Below are 16,572 nucleotides of genomic sequence, written 5' to 3'. Positions count from 1 at the left end.
GGGAAGAGGAGAGGAACTGGCAGCTTTCTGATGTTGCACTGTTCAACATCATTCTGTAAACAATGTCAAGGTGGTGGTAAAGGTTCATAAGATGTTATCTTTCTTAAAATTTGTAAGTTTTCAAGGAATAACTAACTTACTGCAGGGAATCCTGATACAAGTAGAACAAGACATACTGCCTTATCTCCAGGCAGGAGAAGAGGCAGTAGTTTGATCTAAACTTTCAAGGGATGATAAAAGTTGTTCAATCATGTCTGTTCAAGACATGCTTGATCACCCTGACACGCCTCACTGGAGAAGGAGTCTTCACCCTGTGCTTGGCAATATTTTCCAGGTAAAGTGAATGTCACTGTAGTGGCTACATCCAAAAAGAGTAGTGCCTGCCCAAATGACGCCAATCAGGAGCAAGATGTCCACTGGAAAGACACTGTAGTCAAAACTTTACGGGTAGAGGTATGTGAGTGTGAAATACGAAGTTCTTCCTGACGGGAAACAGTGTCTATGAGATAAACTAAAACGTTGTTCTTGGAAATGCTAAACCGGCTTTGGGCATAAACCTTCCACTTTGAACAAATTGCATTTTTACGCATGCGTCCTTTCTTTAATCAGTGCTTCAGCCCTGACTGGGCATGTGGCGCAGTGGGTAAGGACTTGCCTACCTTGTGCGAAGACCTGGGGTCTGTTCTCAGCGTCTCCAAACCCAAGCTACAGAGGTAGTCTGGTGAAGGATGACGAACCCCCTTGAAATGTGCTTTCTTACGTCTTGACTATCTTCTGGGCTCACAGCAGCCTGTAGCTGTCCCCAACTGCCACCCTTTTAACTGACCCTCAAGTCCAAGAGACAAATCCTTACCGTGCTCTGTGCTTTGAGAAGTCTTGTCATCCTCAATAAAAAACAAATGGAGCAGTGAAAGGTGTCCCTCAGTGACGAGGCTTGTCCTGTACAACCTGTGGGAGCAGAAGGCCTGAGGGGTGTGTAGTGTAAAAGACTTCTACCTAGGAAGGACAGGGACAACAAATGGCTCTTGGGAACAACCGTGAGCCGGCTGCACCTGTGAGAACTGATGTTTAGTCTCTTTTTCCTTCCTGGGAACAATGATCCGACTTTGATTTTGTTCTTGTTTTGTTTACTTTCTAACAGTCTGAAGGTATTAAAAAAGAAACAACCCAGAGTTTCCTTATCTGCCCAAAAGGTAAGAGGGCTCCCTCTCCCTGTGAGCACTTGGTCCCAGAGACAGTCGTAAGCGTGGCAGATACACTTTCTCAGCCTACGCACAAGCCACGAGCCTCGAACCACAAGCCACAAAGCCCGAGCCCAGGGCCACGTGGGCACATTTTAGCTTCCTCTCTCAGGCTTTACTTTACTTCCTGTTTTGTCTTTATAATGTAATTTTTAGCAAATATAGACCCTATATTTATGAAATGTTGTTTGTCTAACGAGATTGGTCCTCCAGTACCTACCTTCTTCATCTTCTACATTTGGGTCTCTTTGTTCATATAATTGTCTCGCAATCTTGGCCAATGGAAAACTCAGACTTTTGTTAGGTAACACTAACACAGGGGTTGCTTTTATACTCTCGGTGTGAAATGGTCGGTAGATTCACTGCCGGCCCTCAGTTACCTGATCTGTGGCCATCATGAGTACTGTTCTTAGTGTTTACCCGCCCTTAGAGCATTCCTTCTATAAGCTACGAGTCTTACTTATATCTTCTATTTTTCCATGCACAGTTTAAGTGCTGAACTGATAGGAAATAGAAACCATTGTCTAAAACGAAGTATACATCATTTTCTGGGTACATTGAAATTCTAAACTAGCTTAATTCTCAGTTTAGTTTTTAAATTTTCATTACATTCATGTGTGTGTGTTCAAATGCACATGCATGTGTATCTGTGTGTGCTCATGTATATGAGTGCACATGTATATACCATTGGGGAGGTGAAATCAAAGGACAAGTTGCAGGAGTTGCTTCCCTCCTTCTACCATTAGGTCCTGGGGATTGAACTCTGACCATCAGGCTTGCTGGCACGCACTGCTGCCCTCTGTGCCATCTCACTGGCCCAAAGTCGCAATTTCATTTTGCCTAATAAGTAAAACTAACTGACAGCCTGTTCCTTCTAATACTGCTGCTCCGAAAATCCGCTGCTGTGACTTGAGGAAGGGCGTCTTTGCAATGTCTGTACGGATATGTTCTTTCAGGTACCAACGCCTCAAAGCAAATACTTCTGGAATTGCCAAGCAATGTAGTAGAAGGGTCAGCCAGGTCCTTTGTCACCGTTGTGGGTGAGTTTATTAAATTCTGTGTCATAGTGATTAGAAAACCTTACTTGAGGTGTAAAAGTCCTAAAATAACAGAATGGAGATATTTTCACACGCTATCAAGGGAGGAATTATGTTTAGACTTTCCTTTCTGTCTGCTTCCATGTGGGATCTGAAGGCGTGGAGCTTTCCGACCTGCATCTCTATGAAGCATTTGCACTGGGGGGGGGGGGGGGGGCGGGTAATGGCAGATGCTCAGGGAAACAGGAGACCCCGTTCTAACCTGTACATATGAATGACCCTTGGAGATTATATGTTGTGATACTGGGGAATTTCTCAGTAAAAAGAGAGAGATGTTCCCTAGCAGAGGGATGGGTTATAGTTTATATTTCAGGTTTGTATCTCAAAGCACAAATTAGAAGCAAGTTAGCAAATGAGCACACTTCCAACGCTTCCTCTTTGCTCTCTGATTGAGATTTCTCTTTGCTCTGGAAGTGAGATTTTTCAAAAACGTTTTCATCCCCAAAGCTCCTCTAATTCCACCCTTCAGAACCACCTCCCCCTAAATTCCCTCTAGGAAATTTGGTTTGTTTGTGTGTTTTATTTATTTTATTTTAAATTATGTATATAGGGGGCAGTATATGCACATAAGTGTCGTGTCCACAAAGGCCCGAGACACTGATTTCCTCCTAGAGGCAGTCAGGAGCCACCCAATATAGATGCTCGAAATGGAATCTGGGTCTGCTTCAGGGACAGCAAGGACTCTTAACCACTAAGCCACCTCTCCAGCCTCCATTTACACCTTTTAGAGTGAAGTTTAAATAGTTTCCTGTTCCTACCGTGTCCTGTGGTTATTAGTGCTGAGGCAGCGACTTAGCATTCGTGTAAGTGCCTGTTTCTCCCTTTCTGCCTTTAGGAGACATTCTGGGAGTTGCAATGCAGAATCTGGAGAGCCTTCTCCAAACATCCTATGGGTGTGCTGAACAGAACATTGCCCAGCTAGCATCTGACATTTACATACTTGACTACCTGAGAACTACCGAACAGCTGACAGAAGAGGTCAAATCCAAGGCTCTGTTTCTCTTATCTAATGGTGAGAGGGTTAAGTACTTTCTGGCCACAAAGGTGAAATCAACTGCAACCAATATCAAAACATGATCAGTCTTACTCTGTTGTCCCCTGGTGAGCCAAGAGTGGACATTTAGGTCCTCTGAATCCTGTGTGTTCTTTTATCTTTAAAATCTCTGTTCATTATTTAGCCTCCCGATGTAGAACTGTAGTTTCAAATAGTGAACTTATCTTTATCTTTAAATTTTCTTTATTCATACTGTGCCAGTCCAGATAGCACAGTCCATATGTGCATGGTATAGGGCCCTCTCCTGGAACAGGAGAGAGTTCCCAGCGACCACACCCTCAATAAACAATGTGACTCCCACCTGCTGCAAACACTCACTACCAATAGCCCCTTAGCATAGAACTGAGCCTAGAGATCCTCTACACCATCTGTGCCAGGGTTTTGATAGGCTTGATCTTCTGTAGGCCTTGTATAGGCAGCCACAGTTCATGTGAGCTCACAGTTGTAAAGGCCACGCCATGCTCTGGAGACAGCATTCCATAGCACAGACACCCAACCCCATCACTGGGCTCTTGCATTCTTTCTGTCTCCTCCTCTGAGATGTTCCCTGGACCTTGGCAGTCATGGAGTTAATATCAATGAATTTGTAAATGTGTCATAGTTACCATACTATCTTGTTGTTGCTGGGAACAGTGTCTGAAAAATGAGTCATTCGTCAGCCCGTAGACCTACCTGCTTGGCTGAGTTCCAATGCAGTGACACGATTGAATCTGAATGTTGAAAGATGCACACGAGCGACATTAAAATGGGATATTGAGGACAAGTCCAGGAGGAGATGCATTTTGGGTTTTCTTCTTAGGAAGGTAAAACTGAGTGAAGTAAAATAACCTTAGGGGAAGGTACTGATTGCTACGTGCTGTGCGGAGCCAGCTTTTAAGTAAGGCACTCTCTCTCCACACAGAGCTAATCAACCTGCATTGTCTAGAAACCAACATTGAAGTGGTCCCCGTAGCCCCGCCCAGGCCTTGTATTTAGCCAGTCTGTTTCAGGCTTTTCCTTCTTCTCCAGGCTAAGACACGACTTCCTACTCTGTTGTGTTTTAGGCTACCAGAATCACTTGTCTTTCAAAAACTATGATGGGTCCTACGATGCATTCTGCCAGAACAACCAGGAAGGAAGCACATGGTGAGAGGTTAAAACTTTGTAGAGGGAGCACCTGGGGAGGGATTTGTAAGGGTGAGACTGGGAAGAGAGGAGAAAGCAGGGCTGAGAGCAGCTAGTGCTCAAGGAGGGCTTCTCCAGCCAAGTGGGTTTCAAAGTGGTTTTACAGAGAAGAAAATAAAACCCCAAAATGTATTCTCTTCAGTCTGATGCAGCAATGTCCCCATAGCCTCATGCAACTTGCTTAGCCGTCTGACCACTTAGTGTTGGCTTTCTGTGACGACCCAGCTCATCAACACCATGCCAAGTGTCACATCCTCTCAGTCTCATCTAGATACTGGAAAGAGAAACTAGAAGAAGGCCCGGTAGCATCCAGTTCTAGACCACACCGGTCCTGTTTCTGGGCATGTGGTCAAACGGACTGTACAGCCAGACCTTTGAGTGGCCAAACTCCACCTGCTCTGTTTTCTACAGATTTGCTGTTCACCATATTTTACTGACCCCAATAAAAGGGCCATGGTCAATCAAGACTAGTAACTGTCAACATTAGACAAGTATGGATGCTGTACCAAGGGGAAGAGAGCTGGTGGCCCTGTGGCATGGTGACAACAGCTTCACTCTGACTTTTGCTTTGATGGTCCCGTTACAGGCTCAGTGCTCTTTCCTTCAAGATATTTGAGAAAATGAAGGAATATATTTTCATCGAAGAGACAATCCCTAAACAGACGTTAATCTGGCTTGTAAAGAAACAGAAATCAAATGGATGCTTTAGAAGGGAGGAGAAACCTGTCAACAACGCCCAGGAGGTACGGGACTCACGAGGAGGCTCTCTTCCCCAGCTTCTCTGTGTTATCTGCCTCTGCTGCCTTGACTCCTTGGGAATGCCACGCCTTCCAAGTCAGCTGTAATCACAGGTCTCTCTTGTGGGTGTCACATGTGTCCTTTCCATGAGTATCTGTCCTGATTTGTAAATGTTTAACCAGAGCTTAGGCAGAAGCCTGCATACCTCTTTTGTTGAATCAGGCTTCTGCAATCATTAAACTGGGAGTAGGAAGGGAAATGAGACTCAGCAGAGAAAGAAAGCCCCTGGGAATTTGGAGTCACACAATACATTGAGGGGAGGCTGAGCTGAGTGTATGAGGAATCTCTTTCCACGCCGTAGTCCTGAGGTTTAGATCAAGGTCTCAGGTAGAAAATAAGAGATAATTTATTCTGAACCCAAGCATGAGTGACTACAAACCAGGAATACAGATTTAGGCCACTCCAAATTCCATGTTGCAATTTTGTTTGGTTAAGACTTTTTTTTAAGTCATAGAACAAAGAAAATCATAACTCTGAAAACTTTTCAAATACATTGATGGTAACACTAAGTAGGCAGTCACAGCAAAGCAGAGGACTCAGAAGCTATCTTATGACACTCTTAGCCTTTTATTGGTGGAAACTAGGGATTTGTTAAATTAATACACCCCCAAAGGTTTAGTCTGTTACTCACAACATGTTGGGTCAGACACAGAGGTAAACTTGGGAGGTTAAAGATGGTTGAACTAGTTCTGGATCTGAAACATTCCAACCCCTCTGCAACCACTGATGTCTTTCATCTCCCTTCTGTCTCACCCATCAACAAAGTGTTTACTTTGCTTTGTTCAAATTAATGTCAAAACAGCCACTCGAACTACTTAGAATGCAAGTCAGACACCAGGCCACGGAATAGAATGCACAGCATACATATATTTAAAATTGAATGTTAATGAGTCTCACCAGATAGCACGACTACTATTCACCTAACTTAAAAACTGTATGTTAAAGTGCTTTTGTGACTAAGGCTGTTTGCTCAAGCACTTTTCCCTAGTTAGTTTCAACTCAGAAACATGGCTGTTGTGTCACAGTCTACTCTCACTGTCCCTTTGTTTCCAGGGCAGTAATGGTGATGAGGAGGACATTGCGCTCACCGCGTATGTCGTCGGGGTGTTCCTTGAAGTTGGACTCAATTCCAGTGTATGTATTCTATTCTCTCTGACCTCGCTCTGCCAAATGCACCTTAGATAGATTCTAGAGTCAGGATGAAATCCTTAGACAGAATAAGATACCAGGACAACATTTAATTCCTTACCATCCTTCAAAATTCTTTTGACTCACTGATACGTTTGATGGATAGAAGTCAGGTTTTCCCCCACCTTGAATACACTCTTGAGAAAACTCAGTTTTTCATACGATCTGGGGTATTTATTTGTTCCCTGAAGTGCAGTCATGAACTTGAGATTATGAACCTCTGCCCTAGCAGGTGTGATGGCACACACCTGCATTAGTGGTAATCCTGGTGTTCAGGAAATCACGGCAAAATGATTGTGACAGTTGAGGCTACTCTTGCCTATCGTAGCCAGACCCAAACTCAAAAACAAAAACACCTGTCACTAAAGAAGAATGTCTGCTCTCAGCAAAGCCGTAGTCTAGAAGTTTGTTTCCAGGTCATTGGAACATTTTTCAATATGGTTTCAACCCATGGACTAATCCATTTACCCAATCTGTTCCTAAAAGAGAAACCATGTGTTTCTGGAGTCATTAGTAGATCTTCAAGTACAAACCTCTATTTAAAGCGTGAAAGTAAAATGTTTTAGGTCTAAAAGAAACCAGATGTGATCTGGGGAGTTGGCTCAGTTACTAAAGTACTTGCCTCACATGCATGAGGACCTGAGTTCAGGTTCCTAGAACATGGAACAAGGGCAGGGGAACATGGAAGCACATGTCTATCATGCTATTAACTGTGGAGAAAAGAGGATCCTGGGACTTGCTCCCCAGCAAGGCTAATATAATTAGTGAGGCCCAGCTAAAGAGAGACATCTCATGAGGTAATTAGTGGTTTTCAGATTGCCACCCAAATATGTCCTCTGGCCACCACGACACACACATATACACATGGCTATGCATACACACACACACACACAATTATATGTTTTGTGACATGAAAGAAGTTTATATTATATCTAAAAAGATTGTTGATCTGATAATAAACTGATGATTCGCTCCTTAAATCTTGTGTCCTCCTACAAAAATAGGAGTCTGAATTTATGTTAAGATTATAGTGTATGAATCTATATGATAGGTTTATTTGCAAAAATAAAACATGTGAGTATATATGATAGATTTGGATATAAAATGTGCTTCGGGGATACAGTATATACATTATAAGCAGAAGTTAGCTTAAGTATTCAGCAAACTCCCGAAATGTTGGGGGGTTACTTACAAGCATATCTTTCCCCATCCCCAACTAGTTTCCTGCCCTCCGCAATGGTCTCTACTGCCTGGAAGAGGCATTTTCGAATGGGGTCACCAGTGGCTACATTCAAGCTATTCTGGCTTATGTATTTGCCTTAGCTGGGAAAGAAGAGCAAGTGAAATCCTTACTCCCAATCCTGGATCAATCTGCTACAAAAACAAGTGAGTCTTATTACCAATCTGTCTTTGCTGGTCGACAAAACTCCCGAGAACAGAGCGCAGAGCCTACTGAGAGATCAGATCGAGCCTTCCCTCCACAAAGCGCTTTGGCATCTCCGGAACATGTCCGTATCTATGTCTTCAAAGATTACCAGATACCTTAATTTCCCTCTTTCTATTTTCCACCATTTTTTCTCAAATACATAAAGGAAAGGAAATTAAGCGTGCTGCAGACAATAATTACTTCTGAGACTACTTAACACCCTAAGGAGATGCCATACTTACTGCCCGGGACCGGTCGTAAGAAAATACCACTGACTGGTTGACGTAAACCTCAGAATGTTTTTTCCTTCTAGAAGGTTGACGTGTAAGTTCCCAATAGCAGGGCTCTTTGCCTGAGGTGGATGGCTTCTTCCTCCGCCTTCTTCGTGTGTGTCCTTGTGTGTGGACAGTCTTGGCTCTCTTTTACTTGTCCATATTTTGTCTTCTTATAATCAACCGTCAAATTGGATGGTGTACCACCTCAGAAAACTCATTTTAACCTTATCACTTCTTTAAAGGTCCTATCCTGAAAGCTGAGGTCAAGGCTTCAGTACACGCATTTGAGATTCAGGCTACAACAGGAATGCAAAGAACAGAACCTGTCCCCTCTGAGTTGGTCACTTATAGGAGGTTGTTTTAAAGACTTGCGGAAATTCTTTCTGTAGAGGCTGATTTTCCCTCCACTTTCTCAGATAATATGATATACTGGGGGAAAGATGAGAAATCCGACAACTCTCCGTCATTCATCCCTTCGGCACTCTCTGGTGAGGCAGAGAAGACGTGCTATGTGCTATTGGCTGTCCTTTCCCAAGACACCCAGGACCTCGACTATGCCAGCAAGATTGTGCAGTGGCTTGCCCAGCGGATGAACTCCCATGGAGGCTTCTCTGCCATGCAGGTGATTGGCTGATACAGGGTGAATATGCTTAATGCAGAAGATGACACTCGAGGTGCTAACAATAATTGTTAAGATAACAGAGCTTCTCAGATGAAGAGCATTGGATATCCTCTTTAAAGATTTATGCATTTTGCTGTGTGTATATGAATGTTTTGCAAGTGTGTGCACCACTTACATTGGATCACCTTGATCTGGAATTAGAGATGCTCATTAGCTACCCTGGGGGTGCTTAGAATAGAACCTAGGTCCTCTGCAAGAGCCACAGAGCTCCTAACCTCTGAGTCGTATCTCCAGCCCACACATTTCATACTCTGACTCGTGTTCAGAATTACTTAACTGATGATTATTCGTGGGCTCATCCTTGTGTTTCTGACACTCTTGCGAGGAGACTCTATTTTAGGTGATAAATGAGTTTCCCTTTAAGGAAATTTAGGCCCACTGGGTCACCATTGCACAGTGGAAAACAGAATGAAGGTCTAGAAGAGATTTTCTTCATAAGGACAGAGTCAAGGCATTGTAGATATCTGACAGTACAATGGTCAAACACACATCCATTAGGAATAGAGATTTCTCTGTGCTTCTGTGGTCTCTATATCAGAGAAAGCAAAAGTGGGAACAGGAAACAAGAAAATGAATGACCATGAAGCCATGGGCAATCCCTTCCCTAACAGGGAAAACCAAAAGTCATGGGAAATAGAGTTTCATTTAATGAGGATGATGTCCTTTTTTTCCTCTTTAAGGCATGAGAAGGCAGGGTAAAGTTCCAAAGTCCCCTTTCTGACTTTTGTCTCTCTTTGAGGATAAGGGGACAGAAGTGTAGTCATCACATTGTGTGGTACCTTCCTTTTCTGACTAGATTTGACATGTCAACAGAAGAGATGGTGATTTATTTAAAAAAATTTCAGAAATCTAAAATCCAATTAATTTGCTAAAGACAATGAATTGTCAGCAACTCTCACAACCAAGCATTCTCTGGTGTTCGCAGCATCAATTTTTGTCCTAACGGTAGCTTCAGGGATGTTTGTGGAGACTGAAGTTCATGGTCAACAATGGCTGACCTGTACCACTGTTCTGTTCAGGACACCACAGTGTGCCTTCTTGCTCTAACCCGATACATGAAGTTAACTGGCTCTAACCCTCAAAACACCATCACCGTGAGCACAGAGGATTCTGAGGAGGTTTTCCATGTTAACAGAGATAACCGCCTTCTGGTACAACACTCGAAAGTATCCAAAGGCCCCAGACAATACACGGTGGATGTAGAAGGAGACGGATGCTCGTTTATACAGGTAATGGAAGCCTTCCTCACAGGGAGAACTGAGCCTGTCTATAAGAATCCAGACCACTGTTCAGCTGCGTGTGACGTGTCTTGTCATTTTGACTCGTCCTGGTCCCTGCTTCTCGCATGTTTTTCTAAACAGCAGTAGAAAATGCTATATATATATATATATATATATATATATATATATATATATATATATATATATATATATATATAGAGAGAGAGAGAGAGAGAGAGAGAGAGAGAGAGGGAGAGAGAGAGAGGTTACTCACATTTTTATTATTTTTTTTAAAGTTAACATTTAGGGACTGGAGAGGTGATTCTGTAGTTAAGAACACTGGTGCTCTTCTAGAGGATCAGGGTTTAGTCCTGACCATTCACGAGGCGGCCATAACTCCAGTTCCAGGAGATCTGATGCCCTCCTCTGGCCTCCATCAGCACTGAGCACCACTATGTGGTGCATAGATGCAGGCAAAACACCCACACACATAGAACAAGATAAACAAATCTTAAAAAAAAAAATAGTAAAGTTGGCAAACAGAGTAATAGGTTTCCTGATAGCATCTTCATGCTTGTTTTACGATTTGTTTTCCTTCCCCGCTCCCATCACCCCCTTCTGCTAAAGGCCCACCCCATCAATATCCCCTTCTGCTTTCATGTCATATGCACCCCACTTTCTCCCCAAATAAGAGCTCTTCTTTCCATTTCATAATGCTCTTTCTAGTTTCCCCACCGTCTCCCCCCAACACACACACACACACACACACACACACACACACTAAACATTTTTAGTAACTAAATTTGTCCTTCTGGTGGAACGTATTCTGTCCTCATCCAATTACATCGTCACACTGTCCCCCATAAACATTTTCGTTGATGCTGGTGCCCTGGTGATAATGCTATAAAGCACATTAATAATAGAGCTAATGAGATAACAGGTTCTTCAGTGTTTACTACAAGATAATTTTCAAGATGTTATCCTTCCCAGGCCACCCTCAGGTACAATGTGCCACTTCCTAAGGAGGCCTCAGGATTTTCCCTTTCCGTAAAAACTGGAAAGAGCAACTCTTCAGATGAATTCCAGACCAAGTTTGACCTCACAGTGACCCTCACGTAAGTGTAACAGTTTTGACATCCTCTCTCAGAGGATGATAGAGTTAGAGGACTCTATCAAAGAGTTATTTCAAATAGGACTGAAGAAAACCAAATCTGAATGGCAGTGACCACAGCGAGTCCCAGGTTGACGGGTGATCTACCCTACGGCCACTTCACTGTCCTTTTTAGATACTGGGAGTATTAGACACATCTTCAGCGATATCTATACACATACGAGTCACACTCCTCAGCTACAGTCTGAGAGCTGCCTTGCTCACCGATTAAGAGTGTGGAAGCTCTCCTCAGGTGTTGGGCCAGTCGAAAGCTGACAGGAACATATGTGACGTAAACAAGGAAGTTCTGTCTGTGAGTTCTGACCTTGTGAGATTTGGGAAGGCTCTGCATTCACAGAGGTCATGATTGGAACCAGCTGATGTCACCTCACCCACCCAGCATCTCGACCACTGTCACTCGGCTGTGACTGCACTCAAATGGTTGAGGATGAGGCTTCCCGGCCCCTTCCTAGCTTGTGCCAGCTCTCCAGACTTCAAGCCCCTGCCCACCCAGCCCTCATCACTGAGAGAGCTCATGTTCCTAAACCCACGTAGAGATATGTCTGCTTTCTCGTTTCAGGTACACTGGAGCTCACGAAAGCTCCGGTACGGTCCTCGTGGATGTGGGGATGCTCTCTGGCTTTACCCCTGTCCTCTCATCGATCGAGGAGGTAAATAAGAGCAGCCCTGTCCCCAGCACAGAGAAAGTGAGAGGGCATAAAAAGTGAACTGAATAACGGAATTCTTCATTTAAAGCGCATTTCCTCAGAGTTCACGGTTGTATTTTGTCTGTACTGGAATAGGAGGGATGGTAATTTTATTCTGCAGAAATGCAGAGTCATTATGCCCAGTGTTCATGGTGCGTTTCTTTGTCCAGTTCCCTTGTGTACTCACCAAAACTCTGAGATACAAGGGGAACTTTCCCTAAACAGACAGCATAGTGCTCATTTCTAGAGGGGGACTCAGGTATGCTGATCCTCAACTCTTCTTGTCAATCTCTTCAAAGCTTAAATTCAATAGTCAAGTAATGAAGACGGACTTAAAGAATGGCCACATTCTTTTCTACTTGAAAAACGTAAGTTCAATAACAATAGTTTATTTTTTCTTTCATGACTTTGTTTCTGAGTTTTGTTTTGTGGCTTTGTCTTCTGAAGAGTGTTTGAAAGCTTCTATTTATTATGGACATGTGGGAAAGACCTTATTATTTTAATGAGACATAGAATATAGGCTGTGTTCTGTCTCACTAATCATAACCTTTGTATTACCAAGTTATCTTAATGTAAGCCATGGTTGCCTGACTCATGTTTAGAAACATCCTTAATTCTTACAAAATGTAATGTAGTCAGTTACAGAGATGAATAATTTTTCCACAGCTTGAATGCCAATGAAGAAGGCATGATTTTTTGTTGCTTAAACTGTAGGTAGTTAAAGTATATACTGTGACATTTTGACATACATATATCTTGTGAGTTGATTATTATAAACAAGCCAATTAACAATACTCTCTTCATAAAATTACCTTTTTAGCATAATGTTTTTAAATTTATTTTTACTTAATTTCATACCCATACACGGGGTATTTTGATTATTTTTATTCTTCATCCCCTGCACCTCCTCCCAGGACCACACACCACAAACACACATAACTTTATGTTCTCTTTTAATTAACCCACCAAGTCTACTTAGTAGTGCCCCTATGCACATGGACATGGAGCCATCCACTGTGACATGTTCAACCTGCCACAAACCACGCCCCTGAAGAAAACTGGCTCTCCCCGCCTACCAGACATCCATTGTCAATAGTGAAAGGTGTCCTTCCTCAAAAACGCCAAATAATTTCCTACCAATGTTGAAGTGAGCATGACAGCACCTTTTCAAGATAATAATCTAATTTCTCTTGGATGCATCCTCTCAAGTAGGCTTTCTGAATCATATCGTAATTCTATTTTTTATTTTGGGCACGAGAAACTCCAAACTGTGGTGTGACTTTCAAAGTGCTCTTCAAAGCGCTCTTTCTGTTCATACACCATTCCCACTCACACCAACCTACACTCTCTCATGTAACATGTTTGAGTACATTCCTTAATATAAGTACCTACACACCTTCATAGGAACAGTGCAGCTTAAACGTTTACATGATGTCAGCTAACTCATTGTTTTGCTATCGTATAAGCTGGTGGTGGGCTAAGTGTCTAAATTATGTAGGTGATGAGCTCATGGAGTGAGCTTCTCAGTGACTTTCTTTTTTCTGACCTACTAGGACTTGCTTATCAATCATATCTTTATAGGTTCCCAAGGAAGCAACCAGCTTCACCTTCTCTATTGAACAAACCAACCTTGTGGTCAACATCCAGCCAGCTCCAGTCACAGTCCACAACTACGAAAAAGGTAAACAACCACATCACAGCTATTGAACAAATCTTTAGCTCACACTCCTTGAGCCACAGAATACCCCAAATAATCACCATCCATCTTCAAAAAGTGAGCAAGTGATGGTTTCATGTTTTGGGATTTTTTTTTTTAATTTTATGACGTGGATTCTGACTGTGCCAGTTCCCAGGGTATCCTAAACACTTAGAATCTCTTTGCTGTATTGTGAAAAGATTCATCCTTAACTTGAAATATAAATGATGCTAACCTTCCAAGCCTTTTTCCTTTCCTTTTTTTTTTTTTTTTTTTTTTTTTTTTGGATTTTTTTTCTTTCTTTCGAGGCAGGGTTTCTCTGTGTAGCCCTGGCTGTCCTGGAACTCACTCTGTAGACCAGGCTGGCCTTGAACTCAGAAATCTGCCTGCCTCTGCCTCCCGGAGTGCTGGGATTATAGGCGTGCACCACCACTGCCTGGCCCAAGCCTTTTTTCTTATCATTGTGACGGAGTCAAAGACTTACTATTACATGGTGCTTCTATGATTTCAACTTAAGAATGGAAGAGAAAGCATTATAGGAAAAAACATAATAGATTATGCTTCAAAGCAGTGACCTGTGGAGACCATGACACACCCCCTGGAAAGTGAGCTTGATTAGGTTTTCATTGGATGCCATACAAAGTCTGTCTAGGAGGAGATGAGCACAGCCTGTCCCTTACTAATTTAATGCACTCCTTATCATATGACTTCCTTTAGTAGAATATTTAAGGCTTCATAAAATGAACGAGTGGTTACTTCTCTTGAAAAATTATTGGAAGGATTAGATTTAGTGTCTTGCACACAGTTGGAGATCTGGTAAAGACAAATGGCTCTTTTTATTTTCCAGATGAATATGCTTTTGATTCTTACAACATCAATAGCAATTTGGATTCCCAATAAGACAAAGAAGCACAGAAAAAAAGTAAGGGCATTGTATGGAAGCCGTGCATACGCTTCTTAAAGCCTCTCGTATTTTTCTTAATACCTTGACAGGTTATAAAAATGTATCGGCATGTACTTATACATCATTATGCATGTTATGTTTATAGAGGTCTCTCTCTCTCTCTCTCTCTCTCTCTCTCTCTCTGTGTGTGTGTGTGTGTGTGTGTGTGGAGAGAGAGAGAGAGAGAGAGAGAGAGAGAGAATGAATTTACATGTGTATTTACTGGTTAAACTATGCTTTAAATTGCAGGAATGAGACTATTCCTTTGAATAAACTGTTCTCCTGGTCACCATCCTAACAGAGAGCCTGACCAAGCATCTCTCACATCCTGAAGACTCTTCCATTACAATAACTTCCTGTCAATTCCACTTCCTTCCATTAAATGGCATCATTTCAAGTCTGAGGCCACTGTCGTTTTCATTATAGAAAGCTCAGGGCTTTGAGTGCAACTGAATGCTTTGCTTCATTTCTGTCAAGTTTAAACTCAAGTTTGGGTACCTGAACTATACAGAACCTGAACCCCCAAAACAGAGAGAAATAGATAGAAGTGGGGGTGGAGGAGATTAGATTAAAGTAGGAACATACTCTGTTTCAGCTCAACATAGAAATACACACAATAAAACACAGTCTTTCTCCAGGAACAATCGGAAGTCACAGCAGATGGGAGAGATGAGCTCAGGGAGAGATGTACTGAGCACAGTGAGAGCTGTACTGAGCACAGGCTGAGAGGGTAACTATGGGGCATTTTGTCATTTTACAAATCAGTCGGAGAGGATGCGCCTAATCCTGTAGAGACTTGATGATGACCCAGGGAAGGGGGAGTTTAGGGGGGTTAGGTGATGGTGGGGGTGGAGGGGAATGGGGAACACCCACTCAGAGGCAAAGGGGGGAGGATGGGATGAAGAACTCTGAGAGGGGGAACCAGGAAGGAGAGCAACATTTGGAATGTAAATACATAAAATAATTTAATAAAAAAATAAAAATTAAATTAAATTTAAAAGGTGCCCATTTTTTAAAAAAAAAGAAAACTATTGTACTGCTTGAAGCTTATCACCTGTGACTGGAGAACAATGCTGTAATCTACTCTTTGTCTGACTGAGTATTCCTGTGTGGTAATGAATTTACATTGAGGACAGAAAAGTGGGAAGAACCTGGGGAAAAAAATGATAGAAATGAAAAATTTCTGTATAAACTTTAACACGGGCTTCTGGATCCACTAAGATTCTTTTACAGAAAGGAAAAGGCGACCAGCAGGTTCTCCAGTTAAAGAATTTGGAACCAAGATCTCCCAGAATTCAGTACAGTTCCTCATGCTGGTGACCCCCAATTATAAAATGATTTCATCGCTACTTCATAACTGTAACCTTGCTATTGTTATGATTGATAATGAAAATATCTGTGTTGTCTGATAGTCTTGGGTGACCCCTATGCAAGGGTCATTAACCCACCTGCAAAGGAGTCTTGAGCCACAGTGTTGAGAACGCTGCCCCAGACTATTAGGATACAACAAAATTTGAAACTATAAAATATTTGGGTAGTTAGATGTGTTCATTCATGTAGCTCCTCTGTTCAGGGTAGCATGCTCATAGGTAGGGACTGACAACCATCACTCAGACTTTAGCTTTCACCCTGTAGCTCACTGCAGAGTTTTAGGTAGGTAGATAGGTAGGTTCTAACATGACCATCTGACTACAGTTATTGAGGAGAATCTGAAGAATCACAATAATTTGGAGAGAATATTACTTACATAGTAGAGTGCATGCGTGCATGTGTGTGTGTAGTCAATATATACATACATATATTATAAATATTATATATATTATACATTATGTATATATATACATTATAAATATATGTATGTATACATACCTATGAACAAATCTAACCAAGAGAGTAAAAGATATATACAATGAAAACTTTAAGACAATGTA

At 42.2% G+C, this 16,572-nt stretch overlaps 1 protein-coding gene across 1 annotated transcript in view; it reads left to right on the top strand.

Moving 5' to 3' along the window:
• Nucleotides 1–14,598, top strand: part of LOC127677682 (ovostatin homolog) — a 42,072-nt gene extending 27,474 nt beyond the window's left edge. Inside the window, exons 21-35 of the mRNA XM_052172709.1 lie at nt 335–453; nt 1,142–1,193; nt 2,198–2,281; nt 3,174–3,350; nt 4,436–4,517; nt 5,143–5,299; nt 6,408–6,488; nt 7,763–7,928; nt 8,660–8,865; nt 9,945–10,154; nt 11,136–11,260; nt 11,876–11,966; nt 12,302–12,370; nt 13,584–13,683; nt 14,546–14,598. Of these exons, the coding sequence (XP_052028669.1) occupies nt 335–453; nt 1,142–1,193; nt 2,198–2,281; nt 3,174–3,350; nt 4,436–4,517; nt 5,143–5,299; nt 6,408–6,488; nt 7,763–7,928; nt 8,660–8,865; nt 9,945–10,154; nt 11,136–11,260; nt 11,876–11,966; nt 12,302–12,370; nt 13,584–13,683; nt 14,546–14,598 (1,772 nt within the window). The remainder of the gene's footprint in view (nt 1–334; nt 454–1,141; nt 1,194–2,197; nt 2,282–3,173; nt 3,351–4,435; nt 4,518–5,142; nt 5,300–6,407; nt 6,489–7,762; nt 7,929–8,659; nt 8,866–9,944; nt 10,155–11,135; nt 11,261–11,875; nt 11,967–12,301; nt 12,371–13,583; nt 13,684–14,545) is intronic.
• The last annotated feature ends 1,974 nt before the right edge of the window (nt 14,599–16,572 follow it).

Source organism: Apodemus sylvaticus, chromosome 2, assembly GCF_947179515.1.
Source record: "Apodemus sylvaticus chromosome 2, mApoSyl1.1, whole genome shotgun sequence".
NCBI classification, from domain to species: Eukaryota; Metazoa; Chordata; class Mammalia; order Rodentia; family Muridae; genus Apodemus; species Apodemus sylvaticus.
This window is presented reverse-complemented; position numbering and strand designations above follow the sequence as displayed.